At 65.4% G+C, this 18,399-nt stretch overlaps 1 protein-coding gene across 4 annotated transcripts in view; it reads left to right on the top strand.

Annotated features, from left to right (window-relative positions):
• The window catches only part of SCUBE1 (signal peptide, CUB domain and EGF like domain containing 1), a 115,277-nt gene that overhangs the window by 93,062 nt on the left and 3,816 nt on the right, over positions 1-18,399 (top strand). For 3 of the 4 annotated variants that reach the window (XM_070051504.1, XM_070051505.1, XM_070051507.1), the window contains 11 exons: positions 10-132; positions 7,810-7,929; positions 8,232-8,336; positions 9,034-9,150; positions 9,834-9,971; positions 10,832-11,035; positions 12,725-12,886; positions 13,840-14,007; positions 14,759-14,920; positions 16,248-16,445; positions 18,023-18,175. In XM_070051504.1, the coding sequence (XP_069907605.1) occupies positions 10-132; positions 7,810-7,929; positions 8,232-8,336; positions 9,034-9,150; positions 9,834-9,971; positions 10,832-11,035; positions 12,725-12,886; positions 13,840-14,007; positions 14,759-14,920; positions 16,248-16,445; positions 18,023-18,175 (1,650 nt within the window). The remainder of the gene's footprint in view (positions 1-9; positions 133-7,809; positions 7,930-8,231; positions 8,337-9,033; positions 9,151-9,833; positions 9,972-10,831; positions 11,036-12,724; positions 12,887-13,839; positions 14,008-14,758; positions 14,921-16,247; positions 16,446-18,022; positions 18,176-18,399) is intronic. The other variant, XM_070051506.1, reaches the window with a different exon arrangement.

Raw genomic sequence — 18,399 nt, 5'->3', positions numbered from 1 at the left:
TGCTTCCAGATGTGGACGAGTGCAGCATGGACAACGGCAGCTGCGAGCAGGGCTGCGTCAACACCAGGGGCGGCTACGAGTGCGTCTGCCCAGCAGGGAGGCGGCTCCACTGGAACAGAAAGGACTGCGTGGGTGAGTGGGGCGCCCTGCGGGGGCGGGGCCAGCCTGCGTGGGGGAGTAGGGTGCCCAGCGAGGGCGGGGCAGCCTGCAGGGGTGAGTGGGGCACCCTGTGGGGGGCGGGGCCAGCCTGCGGGGGTGAGTGGGGCATGCTGCGGGGGCGGGGCAGCCTGCAGGGGTGAGTGGGGCACCCTGCGGGGGGCGGGGCCAGCCTGCGGGGGTGAGTGGGGCGCCCTGCGGGGCCGGGGCAGCCTGCAGGGGTGAGTGGGGCACCCTGCGGGGGCAGGGCAACCTTCAGGGGTAAGTGGGGCGCCCTGCGGGGGCAGAGCCAGCCTGTGTGGGTGAGTGGGGCACCCAGCAGGGGCAGGGCCAGCCTGCGGGGGTGAGTGGGGCACCCTGCGGGGGGGCGGGGCTGGCCTGCAGGGGTGAGTGGGGCACCCTGCGGGGGGCGGGGCCGGCCTGTGGTGGGGGAGAGGGGCCAGCCTGCAGGGAGGGGTTGGGGGTGGAGGCCAGGCCCCCCACGGGCAGCAGCACCAGCTCAGTGTCTGCCCGAGGCCCGGAAGCGCAGGCTGAGGGGGAGGCGGGAGGCGGGAGGCGGGAGGGTGTGCTCTTGCTGGTGCTGCAGGGCTGGGGGCTCGGGTGGGTGTGGGGCCCACGGTCCTAGCCGCCTGCTCGGGTGCACCGGGCGCCGTGGGTGAGTGCAGGTCGAGTCCTGGCTCGGGTGCGCCGGGCGCCATGGGTGTGTGCAGGTCAAGTTCTGGCCGACGCCTGCAGTCCCTGGCCGCGGCAGTGCTGGCTGACCTCCCGTGTGCCGGGCTCTGTTCTGGGCACCGGGGCCACGTGCCTGCCCTTCGAGAGCCTGGGCTCCTGCCCTGCTGTGCTCTGAGGCCCAGGACAGCCAGCCTGCGTCTCCAGAAACTGCAAGTCCCCACATTCTCAGGGTGGCCGAAGGCTGCCGCCGCCCGGCCTGGTGGCTCCCACCGTCCCTCGTCTACTCCCCGCCAGCCTCGCCGGCCTCGCCGTGACCCCAGCCACCCTCCTCCAGCTCCTCTCCTGGCCGGCACGGCGCTCCCCCAGCCCTCCTGTTCCCCTGACCGCCCGCCTCTGCACCTGCTCCCGGCCTCTCACTTTCCAGCTTCCTCTCGCTGTCCGGCACTTGGAGCCGACAGCCCTAACCGGCCTCCCGCAGGCTCGCGTTGGTGTGCGCCCGTCGTCTGCTTCACCAGGACCCGAGCCTCCCGCTGTCCAGTGCCCCGCTGTGGCCCAGCACACAGCACAGAGCCTGGCCGTGGCGGGCACTGAGCGTTTGTGGAGTGAATGAAGAAGGGAGGCCGGCAGTTAGTGTCTGAGATCAAACAGCCAAGGTCACTGCTTGCTCGTCTGTGAGCCATGGAGGGTGCAGGGCAGGGCTGGGTTACGCGCCTGCCCTGGAAGCCGTTCGGCTGGAGTGCGACTGAGTGACGGCGGGGTGGCCTTGCTGGACTGAGCGCCGGGCTAGCTCTGGGATTCCCTGCTGTGGTAGCTGTGGGGCGGGCCGTCTCTGTAAGGGTGTCGGCAGGCGCTGTTCTGTGTTCTTCCCCTCCGTCCTCAGAGCTGTAGGAGCAGCCACAGGGCTGCCCAGGTGCTCACTGTCCCCAGCCTTCCACCAGGTCGTGTAGGGGTCAGCATGATGCGACCCCGTTGCTTTAAAGTTTATTTTTGTTTATTTGAAAAGCGGAGTGAGACAGAGAGAGAGAGCGAGAGAGCGCTCTTCCATCCACTGGTTCACTCCCACATGCCTACATCCGCCAGGGCTGGGCCAAGCCAAAACCAGGGCCAGGAACTCCATCCAGGTCATCCACGTGGGTGGCAGGGGCCCAAGCGTTTGAGCCATCACCTGCCTCCTCCCAGGGCACATGTGAGCAGGAGGCTGGACCAGAAGTGGAGGAGCAGGACTCAAACCAGGCACTCTGATGTGCAGTTCAGGCTTCCCAAGCAGCAGCGTACCTCGCTCCACCACAACACCCACCCACTCCGGTTGTTTGTTGTTGTTTTAAGATTTATTTATTTGAGAGGCAGAGTTAGAGAGAGAGGGAGAGACAGAGAGGTCTTCCATCTGCTGGTTCACTCTCCAAATGGCTGCAACTTGCTGGAGCCGGGCCATTCGAAGCCAGGAGCTTCTTCCATGTCTCCCACGTGGATGCAAGGGCCCAAGCCCTCGGACCATCTTGCACTGCTTTCCCAGGCCATTAGCAGGGAGCTGGATCAAAAGTGGAGCAGCCAGGACTCGAACCAGCACCCGTATAGGATGCTGGTGCCACAGGTGTGGGCTTAGCCCACTGCGTCACAGCACTGGCCCTGAGGGTACAGTGTGCCCACCCCTTGATCCCTTTTGCCTCTCAGTCATCCCTGGCTACAGCAAGTCTCTGACGTTGTGGGCCGTAAACCTGGCATGACTGAGACAAACAGGTGGAAATAAGGTGCTGGGAGAAGATGCTGGAAGGCCCTGGAGAACCACGACCTGAGGGGTCCCAAGCTGCCATGGCCTCCCTCTGACTAGAAGGGGTGCAGACTGCCCTCTGCTGGTCAAAAGGAAATCAAGGCTGTGGATTGGCGACCACTTGGACCAGCAAGCGGGGTGGTGTGTGGAGCCTCACCCCGGCCTCGGCTTGCTGCGTGCCGTGTCACTCGAGGGGGGCAGGCCTCCTGTGAGCACTTTGTCCAGTACCCACAGCACTCTGTCTGCCCTGTCACCCACAGCCCTGGCGAGCCCCCCTCTGGACGTGACACTGCTGAGGCGGGGGTGGGGCCGTGGGCAGAACCGGCAGGGTGCGCATCAGTCCTTTACGGCGTTTTCTCTGATTGGCCACACTAGCACTAGCTTGGGAGAGCTGACGCCTGGAATTAGGAGAGCGGTTATCCCCAGTGCAGGCAGTCTCTGAGTGAGTTCGTGTTTGCCAGGAAAGCAGGATAGGTTAAGTGGCACAGCGCACAGTCTCAGCTCCCTAAGATGGAGGGCATGACCAGAGGTCTCAGTAACAGAAGTGTGAGTGTGCAGGGGAGGGCTCCGGCACGCAGGCGCGGTTACTCAGGGGTCTGCTCTGGGAGCTTGGGGACGAACCCCAGGGTAAGGCCTCTTTGTGGGAAGCTTACGGTTCTGGGAAATTCATTCCTAATCTTCCAAAGGAGTGGAGTAGTGAAGACACTGAAACTCCTGGGCAGTCCACGAACAGCCTCACCGTGAAGTGTCTGTGCGTTCCTAAGCGACCAGGGAGCACGCGCTGGGGTGTCTTAGCCCTGGCACACTGCGTTCTCCCATCCCAGCCCTAACCCGGCCCAACCCCGCCTGGCTCCCGAGAGGAGACGATTGGGCGTGTTTGGGGGATGTGGCCGCAGGCTAGCGCTGTGTCCTCGGTAAGGAGCTGCTCCAGTTCGTCCAGAAAGTCAGCGCTGTCACCAGCACGTGCAGGGGGCCAGCAGGGAGTCTGGGGAGAACGCAATGGAAAGGTAAGCTTATTTGGGTGCAAAAAGAAATCGGAGAGCCGTGCCTGGTTTTCTCACGTGTGCGTCTCCTGGACTTCCTGAAAGCCCCTCGTATTCGAGGCTTCCAAAGTGCTCTGCACCCAGATACACTCTGTGGGTTTTTGAGATTTTGAAAGGCAGAGTTAGAGAGGATTTCCATCTGCTGGTTCACTCCCCAAACGGCTGCGACTACTGGAGCTGGGCCAGGCTGGAGCCAGGCGCTTCTTCCGGGCCTCCCACGTGGCTGCCGGTCCTCCTGTTCCGGGCCCTTCCTGCCTCCTGCACGGGGGTCCTCGCCCGCAGGCTCTGGGTTCCTAGCAGGAGAGCACCTCGGTTTTGTGTCTGGTTGGGCCAGAAGTTTCTGCCGGGAGAACCGTGATTTGGCTTGTTTGTTCGCATCTAGGTCGTTCTCTTCCTAAGACTTCCTGAAAACATTCAGTCTTGAAGATCTTCTAAACTGGCAGTTTCCTGTTCTAATTCACTTTTCCAACCGACTCCCAGGTGTGAGCCCACTTACAAAAATAAAGGATAAGACCCCCTTTATCTTAGGTTTGGGTCTACTCAGACACAGTTTCTTAGGTTTGGGTCTACTCAGACACAGTTTCAAAGTTTGAAATCTTTTTGGTTTTTGTTTGAGGGGCAGAAAGACACAGACACAGACAAACCGAGCCCTCTGGCTCACTCCCCCAATGGCCACGACGCCCAGGGCTGAGCCAAAGCCAGGCCTGGGAAGTTGGTCCGGGTCTCCCGTGTGGACGGCAGGGACCTGCTGCCTCCCAGGGTCTGTGTGAACAGGAGCTGGAGCTGGGGCTGGGTGCCAGACGCAGGCACTGTGCTGGTCTGTCCCAGCTGCTGCACATGCAACGTTGCTCCTCGCTCTTGGCTGAGAAGGCAGCAGATGACATGCTTGGGCCTCTGCCACCTACGTGGAGACCCAGATGAAGTTCCTGGCTCCCGGCTTAAGCCTGGCCCAATCCAGGCCATTGCAACCACTTGGGGAGTGAACCAGTGGACAGTCGGTCTCTCTCTCTCTCTCTCTCTCTCTCTCCCTCTCTCTCTCTGCCACTCTGCCTTCAGATCAGTAAATATTGAACAAGCACAGGGGCCGGCACTGTGGTATAGTGGGCTAAACTCCCGCCTGCCGTGCCGGCATCCCACATGGGCACTAGTTCTAGTCCCGGCTGCTCCACTTCAGTCCAGCTCTCTGCTTTGGCCTGGGAAAGCAGTAGAAGATGGCCCAAGTCCTTGGGCCCCTGCATCCCCATGGGAGACCCAGAAGAAGCTCCTGGCTCCTGGCTCCTGGCTCCTGGCTTTGGATCAGCCCAGCCCCAGCCATTGCGGCCTTTTGGGGAGTAAACCAGCAGATGGAAGATTTTCTCTCTGTCTCTTCCTCTCTCTGTCTGTAACTGCCTCTCAAATAAATAAATAAAATCTTAAAAAGAAAAAAGCAAAAGCACAATTCAGGCACTGTGGGTGGGACACTGGCGTCCCAGCGCTAGGCTGACCGCTGCTTCTGTTTGAAGTCTCCTGTTGCGTCAGATCTGTTATTCCATGTGCAGTGTTGAATGTCCCATTTTTTTCTGAGGGGAAAGCTGCCCACGCGACCTCACTGCCGCAGCACTGTTCCTCTTGTGCTCAGCCTGGGGTCTGCACCTCCCTCTGGTCTTTTCCCCCTGCTGCTGGCCTTCTTCCCATCCAGACCCCAGCAATGGCGGGAACTCTGCGGCACAGCCGCGCTCCCCCAGGACAGTAACTGCCCGACAAAGTCCTGGACCCCACAGCAAGCGCCGGCCCGCCTCCTGACGTCCACGCGGAGCTCACTGGGCGCCCAGCGGGGCCGTAGCGCGGGCGTGAGGTCCAGCACACAGATCTGCTTTCCCATTCAGTAATTTCAGCGGAACACCGTGCAGGGTGCCGCCGGTCTCCTGAGATGACCCCTAAGGAAGGGCTTGCCTGTGGAAAGGCGGGGGCGGGCGGGCGGGTGGGGTGGGGTGGACAGGAGGGGCTCTTAAAGATGGAGCGGGGTGGGAGCCGCAGCAGGTGGGGCTCCAGAGGGTCTGGGCGGGCGGAAGCTGGCCGTGTGGATTCTGCCAGTCCGAGCTGCCACAGTGAGCAGTGTTAGTGCTGGAGAGGTGCTGTTGGTTTCCTTTTGGGGGGGCAGGGCAGTGTGCCACCCCCAAACACGCACAGGGGCAGGATTGTCGTCCGCGGATGCCTTCCCAGGCCCCTGTGGCTCTGGCATGACTTAGGGTCATCGCGAGAACTGATCTCGAGGGCACGCTCGCCCGAGAAGGCGTCCAGGGGAGCCGGGAAGGGCGGCGCTGACCTGCGCACACAGCCGTTACCCAGAATCCCGAGAGAAGAGCGCGCCCTCCTCACGCGGGTGGAGAAGTCCTCCTGGCCTGCGGTCTGACGGCCCCGGCTGGGCCGGGGGTGCGCAGGCCCTGTGCGGCCATCGGCACGTTCAGCAGACACGAGACGAGTCCGAGCGGGACAGAGCACGGGAGGGCGAAGCAAACGCAGCTGCCGAGTGCGGGGCTCGGGGTGCGTCGCCCTCCGTAGCAGTGAATTCGCGAGAGCGCGCCGTGCAGTGCGTGAGAGCCCAGGCCAGGCCCGCTCTCCCGGACATGAGTCGGGAGGACAGGCCAGCGGGGGCGCGGGGCTCAGCTTGCCGTTGCTGCAACATGCTGAGGCAGCCCACCGTGGTAAAGAAAGGGGAGGTCTCGGCCGGGTTCTGGGAGTGCAGGGCGGGGGCTTCGTCTGCCTTCCTGCCGGCAGTCCTGAGGCGGCCCGGGACATGGCACGGCGTGAGACGGGGCCACCTGAGTCTGTGGCCTCTCTCCGGATAAAGCCGCCAGAATTCAGTCACGGGGGCTCTCTACCTTCACCGTCTAATCCAATTTCATTATTTCCCAAAGACCCTGCCTCTGGACATCAGAATTGGTACCCCAGTAGTACCACCAATACCCCGTTATCACCACCAACACCTCCATTATCACTATAACACCCTCCTTAACACCCCCCTGCCCCTGTTACCACCAACACCCCCTTAACACCCCTCACCCCTGTTATCACCAACACCCCATTATCACCACCAACACCTCCATTATCACTATAACAGCCTCCTTAACACCCCCCTGCCCATTATCACCAACACCCCATTATCACCACCAACACCTCCATTATCACTATAACACCCTCCTTAACACCCCCCTGCCCCTGTTATCACCAACACCCCCTTAACACCCCCTGCCCCTGTTATCACCAACACCCCATTATCACCACCACCATTCTTGTTATCACCAGCACCTCCCCTTACCACCACCCATACCCCTATTATCACCACCAACAACTCCTTTAACACCCCATACCCCTGTTACCACCAACACCCCACTACCACCAACAACACCCTTGTTATCACTAACACCTCCCCTTATCACCACCAGCACCCCCGTTATCACCACCAATACCCTATTAGCACCATGAGAAGACTGGGGGGTGGGGAGAAAGTATTCAAAACACAGCGGACAGCTGAGGGCCCAAGGCCCCCCTCCTCTGAGGCCATCTCGGAGGCACCCCCATAACTACCAAAGGTGTCTCAGACCTGTGCTGACTGCAAAGCAAACGGCTCCTCTTTCCATGGGATCTGGGGAGCTATCTCCTGAGGCTGTGTGGGGACACTGCTAACAAGGGGAGCAGGGAGCGAGTGACCCAGCTGGGCCCAGCAGCCTGTGGCTGGGTGACTGCCCGCTGCAGGCTCACGAAACGCCTGTCAAGTCGTTCCGGTGTTCGCCCTGGCTGGGGAACTGTCAGCCACTCCTAGGGGAGGAGGTCTGGAGATTCCTAATCCTCCAACAGCTAACCTGTGACAACTCTGAGGAGCTCCGTTTGGGACAGCGGCAGCCCTCGTGGACGTGTTGGGGTGCCCAGGGAGCCCACCCCATCCCCTGGGGCACAGGTCACTACCATGGAGCCCGTGCTCATGTAGTCATGCTTTCCCGAGACGGGCCAGCCACCTGCCCTGGAGCACCCAGGGGGACATGGAGCTCCTGCACACGGCTGGGACGGGAGGAAGCCAGCCCCTGGGCCCCCGGGTGCTGCCGTCCCCAGGCCGCATCCCGCCGAGACAGGCTGGCCACGGGAGGGAGGGCAGGTGGCCTCTCTCAGCCCCTCTCTCTCCCCTCTCCGCAGACACAGGCAAGTGCCTCTCCCGGGTGCAGACCTCGCTGCGGGCGCAGCTGTCCTGCAGCAGGGTGGGCGGCGTGGAGCGCTGCTTCCTTTCCTGCCCAGCCCACACCCTCTTCATGCCAGGTAACCCCAGGGCACCTTGGGAACGGGATGGGCGGCTTCTTCCCTGGGTCCAGCCCCTGCTCCCTCCAGGAACGAGAGGCCTCGACCACTGGGCACTCCGGTTCCCTGGGAATCCCAGTCCTTAATGCACATGGCAGGCTCCTGCCTGCCCGGCCATCGACCTGTGGGCGTGTGTTAGAAACAGTGACGTGAGGGTCAGCCTTGGCCTTCATCTCATTCCACTACCGCTCTGAGATCCCAAGAATCTGGGGGTCCTGGAAGGGAGGAGCACCAGGCCCACCTCACCTCTGGCCTCTCCCCAGACTCAGAAAACAGCTACCTGCTGAGCTGCGGCAGTCCAGGCCTCCAGGGCAAGACATCTCCGAGACGCAACGGCACCAGCTCCGGCACCGGGCCCAGCTGCTCAGGTAGCCCCTGGCTGTGCCAGGCTGCACACGGCTGGGCAGGGCCTGGCAGGGGCTACTGGCTGAGGGCCTAGTGAGGGCCCTTCCAGCTCCTAGGTCACGGCCCCAGGGTGGCTTGGTGACTGAAATGTTGGGAGGCCCCTCTGCTGCGGCTTCCGGAGTCACAGCTGCCCCCAGGAAGTGCCAGGAACAGCCGCTGCCCACACCTGGGGGCCAGCCCTGCGGGGCCCGGCCAGCTCAGGAGCTGGGTGGTATCTGGAACAGGTGTTTCCCTGCTCCAGAGGCCCGGATGTGCTCGGAGCTTCCATGCTTGTAGCGCTGAGAGCTGTGACTTGCTCTTGACAGCCGCAGTGACCCCAGGCATCTGTAACTTGACAGGTCCCCTCCCTTCCTCATGCCCCTCCTTCTGTCCCCGTTCGCAAAAGCCCGAGCCACGCCACTAGCTTTGCTGTAGGGGAGGCCACAGCCAGTCCCTTCCCTGTCCAGAGCCCAGGCCGCACGGCCCTGGCCTTGGGCAAAACCCCACGGCCCACGCAGTCACCATGTGCAGGCCTGGCAGGGAGAAGAAATGGGGCAGGGGAGGTTTCCCACCTGGGGTGCTTCAGGGCCGAGAAGCCCGTTCCCCGCAGCCCCCGGCCCCCACCGCCTCCTCGCCCGCAGGAGAGGCCACTGCGGGAGTTTTGGCTTTCCCTTTCCGCAGGTGCCCCCGGCACCCCCGTGAAGCAGAAGGCCCGCTTCAAGGTCAGAGATGCCAAGTGCCATCTGCGGCCCCACAGCCGCGAGCCCGCCAAGGAGACGCCAAGGCAGCTGCTGCTGGGTGAGCGGGCCACCCTGCACCCACACCCCCAGGGGCAGTGGGAGCTGGAGCCACTGTGTGTCCTCACCACCATGGTGCCGGGGGCACTGCAGACAGCGGGCAGTGTCTCTCGGGAAAACCTGGCTCCCCCCACCTCCCTGGGGGCCACCGTCCTAGCCCCCCAGAGCCAGAGTCTTCTTCCGGGCCTGGGTATGACCAGAGGAGCCACAGGCCTCACTCCACAGCTCGCACCTGAGGAATGGGGCCAAGGAGGCCGTTCCTGTGGGAGGGCCAAAGGGAAGCCTGCCAAAGCCTGCAGCCCACAGCTCAGCCTGGGGCCCGGCTCCCCACAGCCCAAACCCCCAGCAGGGCCTGAGCAGAGGGAGGGTGCCCCCTCCTTGATGAGTAGGGGCCAGGGCTGCCACACACAGGAGCACTCAGGGGGCCGGGTGCGGGAGCACTCGGAGGGCCGGGTGCGGGAGCACTCAGAGGGCCGGGTGCGGGAGCACTCAGAGGGCCGGGTGCGGGACCCTGCTCAGGGGGCCGGGTGCGGGACCCTGCTTAGCCCCCACCCCTCACGGCCCCAGCCAGCCCCGCCTTCTCCCGCCTGTCCCCTCACCGGTACCGTGACTGTTGAACACAGGGAGCCTGTGTAGAGCTGGCCCCCCGGTCCCCCTGGCCACAGCGCTCCCTTCCTTGTCCAGACAACTGCCACGTGACCTCCGTGACCCTCAAGTGCGACTCCTCCAAGAAGAGGCGCCGTGGCCGCAAGTCGCCCTCCAAGGAGGTGTCCCACATCACGGCCGAGTTTGAGGTGGAGACGAGGATGGAGGAGGCCTCAGGTGGGCGAGGGCCGGAGGGTGGCAGATGTGCAGTGCTGGGGGCTGCTGGCGTGGAGCTGGAGCAGAGGGGGCGGGGCAGCGCCTGTAGCCAGGACGGCCAGAGCAGGGCCCAGGGTGAGGCTGGCCTGTGGTGGGCGGGGGGCAACGAGCAGCTGAGACCCGGCCGCACATGTGTGCAGCATGAGCCTGGCCCTGGCGCACAGACCGTGTTCCCTGCCCTGGGGACCCTTCCAACCACCCGGCGCTGGGGAGACCACGTGTGGCAGGGGCATGAGAAGAAACGGCGTGGAGCTGAGGTCCCTCCCAAGGCAAAGGCTCAGGCAGCCTTCCCAGGAGAGGCACCGTCTGAATCAGAGCTTGAAATCGAGGTCCACAGTTCAGAGCGGAGCGGGGAGAAGTGGCAAGGAATGGCGTGTGGGCAGAGGGAACAGAACAGGCGAAGGCTCAGAGCTCAGAGTCTGCTGTGTCCAGGAAGCCATGAGTAGGCAGAGTGGAGTCCACAGTGAGTGTGCAGTGTTACAGGTGGAGGCTGGCCCTGAGGGACCTTGCATTCAAGGCAGAGAACAGGGCAGTCTCCTGGGGACAGTGGCTGTCCTCCAGGGTGTTTGAGTGGCAGGAAGCAGCCCCACCCAGGGTTGTGCCCGGTGAGGGGTGTGACGTGGCAGAGGCCTGGTTTGTATTCCCATGTGCCAGGTGGCCTTGGGCAGGTCACCCCTCTCACATTGTCGGTGTCACCTGTCAGAGGGTCGCTGGCCCGGGGCTGCCGTGAGAACACAGGGCGGGCAGGCCCAGCAGAGGCGCAGCCAGGCGGGCCCGGCGGCCCTGTGAGCTCCTCTCGTTCGGTGTCCCCGGCCCCGCAGACGCCTGCGACGCGGACTGCGCCCGGAAGCGCGCGGAGCAGAGTTTGCAGGCCGCCGTCAAGACCCTGCGCAAGGCCATCAGCCGGCACCAGTTCTACATCCAAGTCTCAGACACCGAGTATGAGGTGGCCCAGCGGCCAGCCAAGGCCCCCGAGGGGCAGGGGACATGCACCACGGGCCAGGTGCTGCAGGACGGCAAATGCAGTAAGTCCCCACCGTGGCCGCCAGATGTCCACCCAGCGAACTTCCCCCATCTGCATGGGCACGTGGAGCAGACAGCACACGCTGGGGACAGAGGCATCAGAGCCCTGCCCGGGAGGGGAGCACGGCACTCGCCATCGCTGTCACCCCGGGTGCTGGCCCTGGACCCTGGACCCTCCCTGCCTGGACCCCGGCGTCAGCGAATTTCCAAGTTTCCTTTGAGAGCAGGATGACATGCAGAAGCCAAGGTCATTGCCGCTGGAGCGTGTGGGTGCGTGCACTCACACGTGTGCCTGCGCCCGCACTGCCGGGCGAGTGTGCAGTAAAACCGTGAGTCCCACTGGTAGCTCCAGGCCAGCTCCTCGGGGCTCTCTGACCCTCCAGTCCCCAGCAGAGCGACGCCCGGCTCCCCGTCCAGTCCCTCATCATCCCCGCATCTGCTCCACGGGCAGGCTCCAAAGGCTTCCCGGCCTCGCTCCGCGTCGTCTCGCACGGCTCCCGTCCTCTGGCTCGTGGCCCAGCGCTGGGATGAGATGGCTGTGGGCACTGGGAGAGCTTATAAATGGGCTGACAGCTGAGGCTGGGTGCAGCAGTGCAGGAGAGGGAGCGTAGATCTGGACAGAGCCGGGGCCCAGGCGCAGGTTGGGGGTCTGCAGGGGGCTACAGGGGGGAGCAGCCAAGGGGCCCGAGACCTGAGTCCTCACAGTCAGCTGCCACACTGGGCTCTTCTGGGAAAGGACTGGGTTCAACTTGTGGAGCGCAGGACCCAGGGCTGTGCCGCACCTGAGGGAGGGAGCCGGGCCCGGGGCTGTGCCGTACCTGAGGGAGGGAGCCGGGGCCCAGGGCTGTGCCGTACCTGTAGGAGGCCCCGGGGCTGTGCTGTACCTGTAGGAGGGAGCCAGGGCCCAGGGCTGTGCCGTACCTGTAGGAGGGAGCCGGGGCCCAGGGCTGTGCCGTACCTGTAGGAGGGCCCTGGGGCTGTGCCGTACCTGTAGGAGGGAGCCAGGGCCCGGGGCTGTGCAGTACCTGTAGGAGGCCCCAGGGCTGTGCCATCCCTGAGGGAGGGAGCCGGGCCCCGGGGCTGTGCCGTACCTCTAGGAGGGAGCCGGGGCTGTACTGTACCTGTGGGAGGGCCCTTGGCTGTGCCGTACCTGTGGGAGGGCCTGGGGCTGTGCTGTACCTGTAGGAGGGAGCCGGGGCTGTACTGTACCTGTGGGAGGGCCCTGGGGCTGTGCCGTACCTGAGGGAGGGAGCCGGGGCCCAGGGCTGTGCCGTACCTGTAGGAGGGAGCCAGGGCCCAGGGCTGTGCCGTACCTGAGGGAGGGATCCGGGGCCCAGGGCTGTGCCGTACCTGAGGGAGGGAGCCGGGCCCCGGGGCTGTGCCGTACCTGTAGGAGGCCCCGGGGCTGTGCTGTACCTGTAGGAGGGAGCCAGGGCCCAGGGCTGTGCCGTACCTGTAGGAGGGAGCCGGGGCCCAGGGCTGTGCCGTACCTGTAGGAGGGAGCCAGGGCCCTGGGCTGTGCCGTACCTGAGGGAGGGAGCCGGGGCCCGGGGCTGTGCCGTACCTGAGGGAGGGAGCCGGGGCCCGGGGCTGTGCCGTACCTGAGGGAGGGAGCCTGAGTTGAGCCCTGAGAGCTGACCACCAGCCCCATGCCCCATCCTCGCTCCAGCCACTCCACTTTGCCTCCGCAGCGGCCTGTGGTCCTGGCACCTACTTCAGCGGCGAGCCCAGCCAGTGTGTGCCGTGTCCATCGGGGACCTACCAGGACATGGAAGGCCAACTCAGTTGCACACCATGCCCCAGCAGCGATGGGCTGGGTCTGGCTGGTGCCCACAATGTTTCCCAGTGTGGAGGCAAGTATGGGTGCCCTGGGAGGAGAGGCCAGGGTGGGGAGGGGGCCCAGGGCCAGGGCTCCTCATGTCTGCCCACAAGCCTGTGGAGTGGACTGTGCTGGGGGGCTCTGCGGCTGAGCACGGCTACGGCACACCCCCTCGAGACGTTTCAGAGTGGCGCTCCCCTCGCCCCTCACGAAGGCTGCCACTTGCCTCTGAGGGGCTGAGAACCCTTTCCTCCACGTCCAGCCATCACGTGATCTGCGGAAAGCATTTCTGTTTGCACAGCCCCTGAGTCCCTCGCGGGAGATGGGCTGCCTCCCCATCAGCCTCTCCTGGGCCGCGTGGAGCCCCCCAGAGAACCCGGGAGAGGAGACCACCCCCCTTCCCCAGGCCGGAGAGCCCAGAGCCCGGCCCTGAGCCCCTGCAGGCTGCCCCTCCCGGGTGTGGTCTCCACCCCGAGGGGAGTGGGGCTGAGAGGCCACAGGCTTGGGAGCCGAGAACCCCAGGGTCTGGGCGGAGAGGGCACCAAACCCAGCTCTCCCTCCGGGCTGGTTCCCTCTGCCTCTGGCCTCTCGGCAGGAATCCTAGCGCGTTCTTCATGCCCCGTGCTCTGGGGTCGCCGTTCCTGTGGTCCTCTCTGCCCCATGGTGCCCCTGGGGACCTCAGAGCCCCACCCAGACCCTCTTCCCTCTGCTGTGGCCAGCCCTGCTGAGAGGCCAGCATCCGCCCAGGGCGTAGTGGGCCAGTCCGTCCAGCAAAGACACCATGCCACCTGCCCCCACACACGTGCGGGTCCCGCTCCCCAGCCACTTGCTCTTCAACCCTGGCTAGAGCTGCCCGGGCCCCTCCGTGAGCCCCCGGCCGCACAGGCACACGCAGGGCTGCCGTGTCCACCCCCCCGCCCAGCACCCTTCCCAGGCCTGGGGCCACTCAGCACCCCCTGCAGCCTGAGTGTGCCCTCTGACTTGCAGGCCAGTGCCCCCCGGGGTTTTTCTCTGCTGATGGCTTCAAGCCCTGCCAGGCCTGCCCCGTGGGCACGTACCAGCCCGAGCCCGGGCGCACCGGCTGCTTCCCCTGCGGAGGGGGGCTGCTCACCAAGCACGAGGGCACCGCCTCCTTCCAGGACTGTGAGACCAAAGGTGAGGACACACCCCCAGCCACCCAAGGGGTGGGGCGGGGCCGCGCAGGGGGTCTTCCTGAACACCTCTCACCTCCTCCACGGGGAAATCTCCCAGGCCAGGAGGAGCCCGGAGCCCTCAGGTGGTGGCCGTGGGTGTCCGGTGCTGTGCCACCCACCAGGACAGCACAGCAGTGGGCAGGAGATCCTGAGGGCACTGGGAGGGCTCTGGGCACAGGACGTGCCTGGTGGTGTCTCTGACCTGGAGGCTGCGGCCCAGGCCCACTGACGTCCGCAGCAGTCACCCCCCCCCCCCACCGTGGGCCCGGGTCTCCCCAGGTGACCCTGCCCGCCTCCCTCACGCCCCCTCTCAGCAGCTGTCAGGCTGTGCTGCGCGGCCACGCGATCCCCAGCCACGCCCACTGCTCCAAACTCTGCACTCCGACAGGCGCCGCCTGGCCGGGCCCCTTGCCCACCACCTTCCTCCCCTCCCTGTCTCCCCTGGGCCCCTCCTGTCACCTGTCTCTCCACTGCTCCCTGAAAACTCAGTGCCCGTGGCCATGTGGTCCTTAGGCTGCTGGAGCCAGCGAACCTTCTGGGCCTGCGTCTGGGGGAGGCCTGGGTGCGCTCTCGCTGGCCTCGGGCGTGCAGCCCTGCCGTGTGTGCAGGCAGGGCCTTGGACTCTGTGCTGGCACGGGCCTCAGGAGCAGGTCCTCCCCCGGGAGGAGCCCCCTGCCCTTTCCCACCGGCACCCCCGCGGCCCCTCCCCGCAGTGCACTGCTCCCCTGGCCACCACTACAACACCAGCACCCACCGGTGTATCCGCTGCCCCGTGGGCACCTACCAGCCCGAGTTCGGCCAGAACCACTGCATCACCTGTCCTGGCAACACCAGCACCGACTTCGACGGCTCCACCAACGTCACACACTGCAAAAGTAGGTGTTGCTCCCTGCAGCGGGGGGCTGGGGTGGGAGGGGCCGTGAGGACACCGCTGACCCCGCCTGCGCAGTCGCCTTTGGGACGCTCTTGGGAGCCCCCATGGTCTTGAGCAGTGTGGGTGTACCGTCGTCATCAGCGCCTGTTGCTCGCCACACGCAACCTGAGCCTTGGCCCGAGCCGGGTCCTGTCGTTCCTGGGCCCCGGGAGAGGGAGGCCAAGCGCCGGCCAGGGCCAGCAGGCAGAGGCTTCCAGGGGGGGAGGGCAGCAGCCCAGACGGACGCTGAAGCGTGAGAGGCTGTGTGAGCCGGGAGAAACGCGGCACCTGAGAGAACGGGGCGCGGACCCCCCCCCACAGCGCGACAGGGCAGGCTCCTCGGACCTGGGTGCTTTGACCTTACTTTCCTGAGTCCCTCGGGCCCGGTTTCCAGGTGTTCACCTTTTCCTGCCACTCTTCGGTCAGCTCCGCCTCCCCAGGGCTGATGGTGTGCCAGGAGCGGCCTAAAAGCCGAGACTGTGAGATCAGGGCTCGGGCCGCAAGGGGCGCTCGGCCCCCTGCCCCTGGCTGGCAGACGTGCAAGCCCAGAGGAGGGCTAGTGTCCTCACGGGTAAAAGCAGGGAACCCAGCTGGGGCGGAAGCTTCTGGAACACCAGGCGGGTGTGACGTGTTCCCCAGAAGTTTCGGAGGGAGAGGATATTTGGGGGAAAGTCACGGGGACGTGAGGTAGTTAAGCCTTTCCATTCAGGCTCCTTGCAAAGCTCAGGTGATGTCCCTTAGAGTTTAGAGCTAGGAACAGTTTGGCTCAGAACAGTCACGTTTGGCTTCAGGGAAAGAAAGGAGGGTGTGGGCTCACCCTCCCTTGCGGATGCCTGCCTGTCCCTGCTGCCTGCCTGTCCCTGAGCCGCCCGCCCCGGCCCCTCAGCCCCTCGACTGAGAGCGGCCAGGGAAGACTGTGCAAGGGGGGCTTCGCTCCAGCACCCCCACCTGTGGCTGGGCTGAGTTCAGTGAGGAGCAGCAGGGCCGGCGGGGGAGGGGACAGTCTATGGGCGTGCTGAGAAGCCTGCTGGACCCCGGCACGGCCAGCCAGAGAGCGGTGGCGTGGGCTCGCGCTGGGCGGGGCAGCCCAGGGGGGCATTGCTGGAGCTGGGCCTCAGGGAACAACGGGCCTGACCGGGGACCTGCCCGTCCTTGGGAAGGGCAGCCCGGGGCCTGGCCAGCTGGCACAGGAGGGCCAAGGAAGGGACAGCAGCACCTGCTAGCCCCCCTGGGCCTCCAGCCCGGCTGGCCGGAGAATCTGACCAGGGCTGGGGCCACACTGCCCACAGACCAGCACTGCGGCGGCGAGCTTGGCGACTACACGGGCTACATCGAGTCCCCCAACTACCCCGGCGACTACCCGGCCAATGCCGAGTGCGTGTGGCACATCTCGCCACCCCCCAAGCGCAGGATCCTCATCGTGGTCCCCGAGATCTTCCTGCCCATCGAGGACGAGTGCGGCGACGCCCTGGTCATGAGGAAGAGCGGTGCGTGCCGGGCTCGGGCGGCCGGCGGGGCCAGGCCAGGACCGCTGCCCGGCCCAGGGGAGGCAGTCACTCCGCGTCCAGCTGCCGAGGCTGCCTGTGTGACCTGGGCTTTACCAAGCTCGTGGAAAGGCCCAGAAAGCTGACACGTGCCTGAAGCGTGCGACCCAGGACCGGACCAGGTCCCCTCTCAGCTCTGGCCCGAGTCAGTCCTCACCCCTCGTCACCCCTGCTGGGCTGCAGTGCCCATTCTCCCGCTTCCTGTCCACCACGCCTGCTGGGCTGCAGTGCCCATTCTCCCGCTTCCTGTCCACCACGCCTGCTGGGCTGCAGTGCCCATTCTCCCCGCTTCCTGTCCACCACCCCTGCTGGGCTGCAGTGCCCATTCTCCCGCTTCCTGTCCACCACCCGAGTGGGGCCCCGGGCACTGTGCTCCTCAACAGGCCTCCCAGACTGTGCGTGCGCGCACACACACACACACACACACACACACCAGGCAGCCCATCCCCTCCCCTCCTCCGCTGAGACACACACACACACACCAGGCAGCCCATCCCCTCCCCTCCTCCGCTGAGACACACACACACCAGGCAGCCCATCCCCTCCCCTCCTCCGCTGAGACACACACACACCAGGCAGCCCATCCCCTCCCCTGCTCCGCTGAGCCCCAGACCCCAGGCCTGCAGCCGGCAGCTGAGTGCAGGGTGACACAGGACCAGCAGAGGGCGCCCCTCGGCGGTGGGTGTAGACAAACGTGTGCCGGGATGGCCTGGACAGCAGGAGGGTGCGGGGCAGCTCCTGAGCACCGCAGGGGCCTGGTTCCTTCCTCACACTGACCCGGGTCAGAGCTCCTAGCAGCAGTGTTAGGGAGAAGGCCAGGAACCCGACAGGCCCCCGGACGCCCGTGGGGAGACCTGTGGGTGCTCAGAGACTGGCAGCAGACAGGCATGCAGGAGGGTTGCTGCTGCTGCTGTTCACTCCACCGTGTTCCGTGGACACTTAGTGCCACACGCGGGCAGCACCCACACGGTGTGCAAATGGGGGCTGCCCAGGGTCCAGGACCACCCGCCCTGTCCGTGTCCATCACCAGCCCCACCGGCAGCTCAGCCTTTTCCTTCACTGCCCCCCAGGGCCTCAGGGCACCCAGGCCAAGCTCCCCCAGAGGCAGCAGGCTCACCTGCGCCTTCACTCACAGGGCGGGGCGGGGAGGACTTCCTGGACCTGAGTCCCCTCTGCCCCCAGCAGTGTGCGCTGCCGCCTGTACCTGACCGGAGCTGCGGACAGTGCTGGCTGTGGGCGGGGCCCTCTAGGCCGGAGGGAGACAGAGAACTCAGCAGGGTTGGCAGGGAGCAGGCCAGGAAGCTCCCTGGAGGAGGGGCCCCGGAAATGCACTTCAGTGGAAGGCAGGGAAGGGCACTTGAGGCTGAGGGAACAGCGGGGAGACTGGAGAGCTGCGTGCTGGGGCCAGACATGGAGGGTGCCGGTGGCTGGCGCGGGGGAGAGAGGCCACAGGCAGGAGGACAGGGCCAGTGGGCGCTCGGCTCTGCGGGCAGCCGAGCAATGGCGCGGTGCCCCCACAGCCTCGCCCACGTCTGTCACCACCTATGAGACCTGCCAGACGTACGAGAGGCCCATTGCCTTCACCTCCCGCTCCCGGAAGCTCTGGATCCAGTTCAAGTCCAACGAAGGCAACAGTGGCAAAGGCTTCCAAGTGCCCTACGTCACCTACGATGGTGAGGCCTCCACCCAGGCGCAGCCAGGCTGGGGCGGGGGGCGGGTGCCAGCTGGTGCAGACGAGGGAGCCACGGGTGGTGTCTGCAGGCCTCTGTGTGAGGCCAAACAGGGCTTTGAAGATGGAACAGGAGTTTTCTGAGGAGCTGCCCCCAGGGCCAGCGCAGGTGCAGGGCGCACAGGCAGAGCTGCGTCTGGTCTCCCCTGCAGCCCGGGGCTGGGGGGG

The sequence above is a fragment of the Oryctolagus cuniculus genome, chromosome 11 (assembly GCF_964237555.1).
Source record: "Oryctolagus cuniculus chromosome 11, mOryCun1.1, whole genome shotgun sequence".
NCBI lineage: Eukaryota > Metazoa > Chordata > Mammalia > Lagomorpha > Leporidae > Oryctolagus > Oryctolagus cuniculus.
The sequence above is the reverse complement of the archived record's forward strand: the minus strand, read 5'-3'. Positions and strand labels throughout refer to the sequence as shown.